Here is a 10400-nt window from a genome sequence, read left to right as displayed (position 1 = left end):
ATTGTTTGTGTGCAAGTGGGTTAGGGTTAATTAATTTAAAGCAGTCACAGCCACAGGCACTCTGGGCACCTCATGGGGGTCAAGGCTCTTGCAGGGAGCCACAGCGTCTATCCAATGAGAGGATCAGACTTGCAAACTCCCAATTTCAAGTCTGTGTCTCTGGCCACAAGGCCACCGCTTTGCATCACTGTTATATTTCCAATCATTTATATATATATATATATATATATATATATATATATATATATATATATATATATATATATATATATATATATATATATATATATATACACACACATATATATATATATATATATATATATATGTGTATATATATATATATATATATATATATATATATATATATATATATAATAGTTGTTTGAATTCTTTTGTTTCTCTCACTTCTCTTGGTGCAACAATGCAAATGTACCCTTTGCAGGACAAATAAATGATTTTCTGATCTTATAGGAAGAGTAAGTACAAAACAGAAAAACTTTAGATGAACAAATAGGCAAGAACTTTCCCAGAATTATGCATAAAGATCTGTACTACAATGGGGTACTATGGAAATTGACCAGCATATCATGCGGCATTGCAAATTGAATACTGACAAGTACTAAAAGTTGTGGTTTAAAAAACTATGCATAAACAGTGAAGAAGGTGGAGTATTTAGTAGGCACTAAATATTCCATTTGACAAGTTCGTTTCTTACCCTAATTTGATGGTGCATGTGTAAAGAACATGCATTTTTAGGATGAGCTTAATGATGTTCACTTTTAATTTACTTTTGATATCCGTTGCTAGATCTGAATCACAAGACTTAAATTAACAAAAACGTGAAATCTCAAAATTTGTTCACACAGATGTGTGAAATACATTATTACCGAGGGGACCTGAAGGCATCAGTATGGGTGTGCGCATGCGCCGTGGCACCACCCACTCCCCGGTGAAGACGTATTCTTCCGCCGCCATCCCTCATCCTGAGCCACACAGCCACACACTCACACCCCAACATGAGCTACACAGTGGAAGAGAGGGGCAACCCCAACACCTTGAACTACCGCATTTTCTTCAGTAAGTACAAAATGAGTAGAAGTAAGAAATAAAATGTCTCTCTTCTAACTTTTCCTTTCTCTCAAGTGACACCGTGAGTCAGCCTAAACCTCCCACGTGTCACCTTTTATTCATTATTGCTGGTGGATTTCGTCCTGTCACTGTTAGCAAGAGTCGCTATAATTACATGCTATTCTTTATAAGCATTGATGAAGAGGAGGCTTCTAAGTCATAGAAAAGACGCCAACCAGTCCTGCGGGTTTCTCGTCCCTATTTCACCTGTGTCGCTGGTGTTTCGGGTTAACCGGTTTCCTTGCTAACTGGTGACCGTCCGTCTTTACCGACCCTTGTCGTCGACTGTTACTAGCAGCAACAAGAGACGCCAAAAGACTTCGGTCACCAGTTAACAGGGAAACCATTTACCTTGTAACACCGGTCACAGAGAGGCTGGCGTGAAAGTGACGTGAGGCAGGCCCGGTCCCCGTCTTCAGGAGGCTATTCCCGCTTCATCCAAGCAACAGGAAGTTTTTAATCACTGGAAATCACTAATGAAACTCAGCGTTCCTTCTCTAATAAAAAAATAACTTTTCATTACTCACTGCAAATGTAGATCAATGCTAAGATGTCCCTTTTTCAAATTTTTGAGCCCTTAAAATACAGTGTTTGAACAAAACTTCCTTCAAAGTCGTATTCTCTATGAATGCAGGTTATTCCCAGTCTTAAAAAAGACGAAAGTAGAGAGTGCAATCTAGTTTTGCCATGAGTATGTGGAGCTAAGTCATTTAATTGGACTGTTTTCCAGAAAATGCTGAAGGAAAGTACATCTCGCCCTTCCATGACATACCAATGTATGCCGATGAGAGTCAGGTAAGAAAATGTCTGCCTAACCTTAGTTTAATCCCACATGTTGTGAAGTAGTGTTCTTTCTCTCATCATATTGATACTGATATGCTTTCACTTGCGAGCTACATAGTCTGATTACTAGGCTTCGTGGCCTTTGCTCTGGTGCTATGTCAATACACCCAGTGATTGCAAAAGATTATTGTCCTGTCTCGATAAAAAAGCTGCTCTTTACAGGTGAAAAATACTTGTGATTGTAGAGTTTAAATGCTAAGAATGTACTTCGTGTATGTTGCAGAACATCTTTCACATGGTAGTTGAAGTGCCAAGATGGACAAACGCAAAAATGGAGGTAAGACTCTTATTAAAATTTTCACTTTCACTTTCATTGACTGTCATAGTTCCATTCAAAAATATTGGAGCAACAAGGCCTATTTCTTTGTTTGTGTTGTTCACTAAAGATATTTTGGTTTTAGTTCAAAAGATGAATATGAGACAAGAGTTGAGAATTTCAACTTTTATTTCCTGGTATTTCTATCTTGTTGTGTTATAGAACTTAGGACATATTACTGTTTGTATTTTCTTACATGAACAACAAAAACAAAGAAATTGTCCTTGTCATTCCAATACTTCAGGAGGGGACTGTATATATAACCTTTCATAATGTTATAATGTTGCTAGATTAAAAGTCACAGCTCGTCATGATTTGATTAAAGTGAATATTATTGTGCGTCACCTTTTCAAGGACTAATTCACTCTTGCTTCAGATTGCAACAAAAGACCTCCTGAACCCGATCAAGCAGGATGTGAAGAAAGGCAAGTTGCGATATGTTGCCAATGTTTTCCCACACAAGGGCTACATCTGGAACTATGGAGCCATTCCCCAGGTCAGTGTGTAAGATCTGAAATGCTGAGAAGTGTCAGTATGTCTGATGGATTTTAATTTGTGGCGTTATGTTTCAGACGTGGGAGGACCCTGCACATAAAGATGGAGACACAGGCTGCTGTGGTGACAACGATCCCATTGATGTTTGTGAAATCGGCACTAAGGTGATGCTTTTACTTCCATAATGACATTTGTTCGTCTCAATAAGCTGTTGTTTTTTTTTTGTTTTTTGTTTTTTTTAATATTACTAACATGTAAAATGAAAATAAACATGCTTGAAAACTGAAAATGTCTTTTAGGTGTGCTCCCGCGGGGATGTAATCAAAGTGAAAGCACTTGGGATCCTCGCCATGATCGATGAGGGTGAGACTGATTGGAAGGTGATTGCAATCAATGTGGAGGATCCGGAGGCCAACCACTTGAACAGTAGGCACTCCATTTCATCCTCTTTCTTCCTGCTCAAGTGTTTTACTCCAGCAGCAGCTTTTCATACATGGATTCGGTCCGTTTTTAGACATCGGGGACGTCCAGCGCCTGAAGCCAGGATACCTGGAGGCCACAGTCGACTGGTTCAGGAGGTACAAAGTGCCAGATGGGAAGCCAGAGAACCGGTTTGCTTTCAACGACGAGTTCAAAGACAAGGTCTCTCCTCTTTACACACCTCACTTTTTGGCTGTGTGACCATTTGATTTAAAGTGATCACACACACCCTGTTTCCCTGCTCACTTGAAGTGAGCCTAATACACAGGAATAAATCGGGTTTAGAGTTTTTTTTTTTTTTTTTTCTTTTCTATCTGGTTGTTTGATTATTGAACTTGACACACATCCATCGTATGAGCTTTTTATTACCAAAGCAGAGGTACTTATTCTTTTTAACAGTTTGACAGCTTTAGCGCCGACATGAATTCAGTCAAAGGACGCTGGAGATTTTGTTCAACATGTCTCATTTCAACTTCACTTCAGGACATGAATTACAAAGAAATAGAAAACTTAAGTGTTCACTGTGATGTGTTTTAGGACTTTGCCATTGAGGTGATTAAGGGCACCCACGACTCCTGGAAAGACCTCATTTCCCAAAAGGCCAGCTCTGGTGAACTGATCTGGTGAGTTTTGTCATTTTTCTCGCTGCCTTGATTTACAGATACTTTTAGATATTATTTAAAATAATATGTCATGATTTCTTGATTAAATGTGACCGCAGCAAAAATACGTGCGTCTCGAGTGGCGACAGCGCATTCTCCTGCTCAGCGGATGAGGCAAAAGTGGCTGTTGAACAAGTGAGTAACCTGTTTTTGTAAAACAATAACTTCAGTTTTCAACATGGTACCTGTTAAGCTGATGTTTTACTTTATTTTTAGACATGTCCTTTTGGAGAAGGAGAGTCCATCCCCTCATCAGGTAGGCTTTTATGGGCTGTTTCTTTCACTAATGTCTGCATTATTGACTTTCTGCTAAATTTAACTGCTTGTCATGTTATCATTTGCAGTTGATAAATGGTTCTACTATGAGAGGAAGTAAGCCGCCAGCTTCTTGGACTGGAGTGGATGAAAGGCTCTTCTCTCACAGAAATACTTGAAGATGAAGTTCTTGTCAGGAACTGATGTGATGAAGAGTCGCTCAGAACCAGTGGGATGGTGGAGGCCTGGGTCTGGGTCGGCTGTCTTCCCGTAGAGCTAGTTAATAGATACTGTAAAGAATGAGAACAGTCCAAACACACTCATGTCTTGACCAACAACACATTTCCACTTATTAAACAAAGATCTCTTTGGAGATGTGCTATTATGAGCAACGTACAAACGCTATGCCTTGTAGACACCTGTGCCCTGCGTGAGACCGCTGTGCTTTAATAAAGCTCCTCTGGTGAAAGAATCTGTGTGTGAGTGCGTGATTCATGAGTCCTGAGCCGCATTTCATCTGACAGGAGCAGCCCTCCATCGTGTATGTGTGTGACAATTCCTCACCCCAGCATATATGAATTCACTGCATTGGTCAAATTATGATCAATTCCTGCTCATGTAGCTGATCTGCTCATATGAGCAGTGCTGGATTGGGAATATGTATATTGAGCTGGTGGGTTCAACAGGGCTGATGTGGGGAGAAGCTTGTAATGATGCTGCCACCTTGTGTTCGCTTCTGTCTATTGTCTGTCCTACTTTCAGAGTGTCCTGTCTGTTTAGGAACCACTGAATCTCAAATGCATGCCTTTGGAGTGTGAAAGGGACTCCAGGGTACCCAATAAGAAAAAGAAAAAAACGATGCTCTAAAACCTCAAACTTTCTCATCAGAGCCTTTTGAAGTGCCAAGACTCGACTAACAGTTACTGTATATGTGACTTCCTACAGTTTATCTGATTAATGAGGGAGGTGTGCCTTATTTCCGTATTTAGAGAAATAGTAACTATTTTGAAGGTAAAGTCAGTTTTAATATAGAAACAAACGTAATGAAGTACAATAGAGGAGGAATAAAACTTTATATTTTTTGTAAAAACTGTCTTTCATTAAATTTTATGGTTATGCTGTGACATGCATACAGATAAGGCGATGTTTTGAAAACAATTGAAACAATGTGATATTAGCTATGTTTTTTTGTTTTTTTTTTTTTTCTTTTTACATTTTGCACTCGTCCTTGTGTGGTTTTGGAAAAAATCTATTGAGAGTTGTGAAGTAGAACTTATTCCAAACTACTTTTTCATTAGTTGTTGACTAGTTTTGCACTACTTGTTTATGTGCTGTGGACTGGTTTTGGACTAGCGAGAGAGAGCTGTGGAATAGCTATGCATCAGCCGTCATGGTGTCATGCACACGTTCTTCTTCACACTCTTTATTCGAACAGGTTTTGATGTTACAAACATCTTGATACCAGCAGCCTTGTTCCTTTATTTCGGGTTTTATCAGCTGAGAGCAGCCCCGCGGCCCAGTGCGTCCCTGCCCCTCGCGCTTTATTGGGCACAGTGACGCACGCGCGTCCGGGTAACTGTCAAACTTGCGGGCTTCGCTGCAGTCGACGGGACAGGCCCGGACCGAACGGCGAGCGACAAGGAGTTCACAGACTCGACAGAAAAATAAAGGTAACACCGCGAAAGATGAGAGAAGTGGCGCTTTTCCCCTTGATAGTAACAGCTCCTCTGTCCCTCTCCTCCTGACGCTCTGTGGTTTGGTCACTCTGTGCGCTCGTGTTATTTACTACATACATGTGTTTTAACCTTCTTATTTGTTACTGTGGATTAAAAAAAAACCAAATGTAATAATACTCACACATTTTTTAAATGTTGTGCCCTATCCTGCTTTTATAATATTTGCATAATTGTTTTCTAGTTCTAGTTTAAGAATTGCGTAAAATGCGAATGCTATTTATACCAAAGTATGTCACCATGCATCTTGAATTACAGCGAGCAGTCCCTGACATGTAGTAATCACACGCGATTCTTTATATCTGGAGACCGGTGGACACACCGTGTGATGAAGTAACACACAATTGGGTCATTTCCCCAATCCTGGGCCAGAAGAGTCAACCCTGTCCGCAGCAGTCAGCACATGGAGTCCAGACAGAGTGACAGGTGTTTGTGAGCCAGTGAGAAACAGAAACAGAGGCTGACCGCCAGATCAGGTGTCCTTGCCACAACCTACCATAAAAATAGTTGATGATGAGTGTGAAGAAGTTGGGAGGCAGCTCTCACTTCAGAATAAAACCACCAGAAAGGCTGTTTGTTGCTTTCTCTTTCATGCCTTGAAACTTGTGCAATTACACAGAGCTTATGCATACCAGCAGAGTAATCCAGGTTCAGGAATAATGAGTAACAACGAGTCTTTAGTGTTGGATTCTCTAACAATGGCGTCCTTTTGCAACACTATTTCATAGTAATTCTAACAGAGGAGGAGTAAATAGCTGCTGGAAATACGTTCAACATGGTTTTAAAAATGTAGATATCAAGCAGAAATAGTTTGTTTAAAGGAATGTTGCACTTGTTACAACAATGCAAATCAAAAAAGTTTGACACAGATTTTGGATCTAGTTGGTAGTGATGATTTTTGAAATAACACAAGTTGAATCACAATGTGCAATTTGTTAGACCAAACCATTAATTTCGTGTTCTATTTTAGAGGTACTTTCCTCTTGACATTGTTGTGCCATAAGAGGTCACTTTGATTTTCTCTTTCAGGCTGTCACCAGAAATGTCTTTTATATTTGATTGGATCTACAGGAGCTTCAGCAGCATCTTGCAACTATTAGGTAGAGTATAAAACAAAGGTGTCATTATGGTCCAAACTGAAACTGCACAAGGACAAAACACTGCTACTGTAACACTGTATATGTCACAGAAACAGATCAGAGAATGTTTGAAAACCATAAAATCTGAATCTGAATAACTGTCAACACTATTGTCTTTACTTGTATCAGACGAAACAAATATGCTTTTGCAGATTCCTAATAAACAATAAGTGATATCTTTCGATCTGTTCAAATGTACATTTAAACACAAAAACTCACAAATGTGTAGTTTAAAAAATATGTTTGGGGTTTTTTCTGGAATGGGAAGCAAACTGGGACTGATTGTTCATTCAGAGCAGTACTTAAGTACAGTAACAGATTGATATTAATTTTTTGGCTTTTTACTTTTACTCATATGGGCAGAAATATTTGTGCTTTTTTACACATTGAAGACAGGTTTATTATATCAGATTTATTGATGCCATTGCATACACTCCTGACATGAAGACTGAATTTAAATAGTAGAAACAGGAACACTATTGTGCACACAATTCAACTGCCTGAGAGACAAAAAAAAAGATAAAAGTTATATAAAGTTGATGGAATAGTTAAGGAAGACTTTACCATGAACCAGTGACTCCCATTGAGTGTGAGGTGTGATATAAAGACAAGTAGAAAGTGAAACGGGCAACACTGGACAACACAGCAGCTTCAGAGCAGCACCATGTACTTTTTTCATCACTCTTCAGAAATATTTGAAGAACAGAAACATCTACTGGAAATTTCCTTTTCGTTTTCATATTGTAACAACACACGTATATTTTTTGACACAGCTTTTTGTACATTTTCCAATCATTTTTCTGAGTATTGTAACAAAAAATTAGAAATCCATTGTGCATGTGATGATAATAGAAGCTCCTCCTCATCATCAGTCTGTTTGACTCTGTTGAATTCACAGTGGATTTCATTCTGAGTTCTCTCTCTCTCTCTCTCTCTCTCTCTCTCTCTCTCTCTCTCTCTCTCTCTCTCTCTCTCTCTCTCTCTCTCTCTCTCTCTCTCTCTCTCTCTGTCAACAGGATTGTACAAGAAGACGGGCAAATTGATTTTTCTTGGACTAGACAATGCTGGAAAAACAACCCTCCTGCACATGCTCAGGGATGACAGGCTGGGACAGCACGTGCCGACGTTATATCCAAGTACATTCAGCAACATAACACAGCGTTCTGCCTGCACTTTTTTTGTTTGTTTGTTTGTTTCTTACATTATCACTTACCTAAAGTCAGTTTTTCATTTCTGCTTCAGCATCCGAGGAGCTGACAATTGCAGGAATGACCTTCACAACATTTGACCTTGGAGGTCACACACAGGGTCAGACACTGGACTGTATTTGTGTCATTATCTTGGTGCATCTCTGGAGGTGTCTTATAAATACTGACATGTTTTGGCTCCAACAGCACGAAGGATCTGGAAGAATTACTTCCCAGCTATTAACGGTATCGTCTATTTGGTCGATTGTGCAGATCATGAGCGTCTGGCTGAGGCCAAAGTCGAACTGGATGTAAGTTATTTTCATTTTCCTCTTATTTTGTCCCTGCAGGTGTTTCCATCTATCTCCGATTGGAGTAATCTTTTTGATCATCTTCTGCCACGTCTCTTCTGCAGGCTCTTTTAACAGATGAAAGCATCGCAAACATCCCTGTTCTCATCCTGGGGAATAAGATAGACCGCCCAGAGGCCATCAGTGAAGATGCGCTCAGGGGAATGTTTGGTCTTCATGGACATACGACCGGAAAGGTAATCAGCAATGTGAAGTAGAATTCAGTCAGTATATTTTTAAATAACAAAGGAGAATTGCAGTGGCCAGTCTAATGCACCGCAGTTATTATTGCATCCTCTCTGTATGTTAACTTATGTTTCAATGTGCCTAAATCCTTAATGCAAATTATGCAAATAATATTTTTCCACACTGTCTTGGATGTGCAGAATATCACAGATAAATAAAAAAACAGTTTGTTCGCGTGAACTCATGTTGAAAGGAATGCACTGGAACTTAAAGGCTGTGTTTTCAATGTGTGGTTTTGCTTCTTTTCAGGGTAAAGTGTCACTGAAGGAGCTAAATTTGAGGCCGATGGAGGTTTTCATGTGCAGCGTGCTGAAGAGACAGGGATATGGAGACGGTTTCCGCTGGCTCTCCCAGTACATTGACTGAACTGCGCTCCTGTAAAAGCCTTAATCAGATCTGCTGATGCAGTCTGTGCACAAAGACAAGTTCCACACAATACTACCTGCAGTAGATTTAATTAAATTCATGTGATGTAAGACTTTGACTGCCAGTAAGAGCTATGTTTCAAGTTTTGTTTTGTGGTAATACGCATAATCTGTAATGTAATCTGTGTATCACAACGATCATACACAAGACATCAGTGAAGATGAAATACGAATCGCCAGTCTGTATTATAAGGATAGAGTGTGAAGAATCATCTTTATGCTGTAGTTTGTACCTTAAAGCCCACAGGGAATCTGGTCTGCTGTATGGAACACGGCCTCACAGTGAACTAGTTTCTGACCCAGGTTTATTTTTGGCTGCTGGTGTTGACTTACAGTGAAGGTCAATTTAGTTAACATTGGGAGCTGGGGGGAACTCCGTCTCATGTAAGGACGGAAGATTTTTGTTGGCACAGATACAAATTGTATCTTAAATTCTTTCATATTTTTCTTTTGAAGTACTACAAATCCGAAAGCACAATCCGAAAAGATGTCTTTTAGAATGTGCAGCACAAATTGTCACCATATCATTTAATAATGTTACTGCAATCTGTTTGTCTCTTCTTTTTTTTTTTCCTTAAAACTACAGTTTACAGTTTAACACATTTGTATGAAAGTGACCAGCAGTGCATTTAATGATTTTTGCCATAAGGAGCTTTATTCAATATACCGTGTCAAATAATTGTAGGATAAAACAGCACAGCCTGCGGATGTGACTAACTCTTCCGCTGAGAGGAGATGACAGTAGCTGTGTTTATAATTAATTGCTGTGAAATGACTCGAGTACTTTGTGATTAGTTGCTGCTGAAAACATGCAGTAATATTATGAGAGTACTTGGGTGGTGCTTGAAAAAAAAACATTATGCAAAATATATGCATGGATTTATCATGCAATATCTTGTGGCATTTTGTGTATACAAATCTATTTATATTTTTGCAATAAAAATGGGCTTGCCCGATGTTACATGCAGGAGTTCAACAGGAAGTAATGCATCTGTTGCAAAAGGTAGGTCATATTCTTATTGGACGTGAAGTGTGTTTAAGGATGCTAAATATTTTTGACAAGACATTGAATTGTATTTAAGTATTATTGATTATATTATTGTTTGATGAATAAAGAAAATTTAAGAAATTCTGGGTG

The 10400-nt window shown here is 39.1% G+C and overlaps 2 protein-coding genes across 2 annotated transcripts; both read left to right on the top strand.

The window, feature by feature from the left end:
- Window positions 1-945: 945 nt before the first annotated feature.
- ppa1b (inorganic pyrophosphatase 1b) lies at window positions 946-4654 on the top strand. The gene is made up of 11 exons (XM_030106456.1): window positions 946-1080; window positions 1862-1926; window positions 2198-2251; window positions 2667-2786; window positions 2863-2949; window positions 3085-3211; window positions 3300-3427; window positions 3803-3888; window positions 3987-4062; window positions 4144-4183; window positions 4272-4654. Exons 1-11 carry the CDS (start codon window positions 1020-1022, stop codon window positions 4301-4303), a joined length of 876 nt encoding a protein of 291 aa, XP_029962316.1. The 5' UTR covers window positions 946-1019; the 3' UTR covers window positions 4304-4654.
- Window positions 4655-5730: 1076 nt separating this feature from the next.
- Window positions 5731-10371, top strand: sar1ab (secretion associated, Ras related GTPase 1Ab). Its single transcript, XM_030106070.1, has 7 exons — window positions 5731-5852; window positions 6945-7015; window positions 8071-8190; window positions 8297-8362; window positions 8449-8552; window positions 8657-8788; window positions 9087-10371. The coding sequence occupies exons 2-7, from the start codon at window positions 6958-6960 to the stop codon at window positions 9201-9203; spliced, it is 597 nt and encodes a 198-aa protein (XP_029961930.1). The 5' UTR covers window positions 5731-5852; window positions 6945-6957; the 3' UTR covers window positions 9204-10371.
- Window positions 10372-10400: the final 29 nt, after the last annotated feature.

Source organism: Salarias fasciatus, chromosome 13 (genome assembly GCF_902148845.1).
Source record: "Salarias fasciatus chromosome 13, fSalaFa1.1, whole genome shotgun sequence".
Classification (NCBI taxonomy): Eukaryota; Metazoa; Chordata; class Actinopteri; order Blenniiformes; family Blenniidae; genus Salarias; species Salarias fasciatus.
Note: the sequence above shows the minus strand (reverse complement) of the source record. Positions and strands in the feature narration are given on the sequence as shown.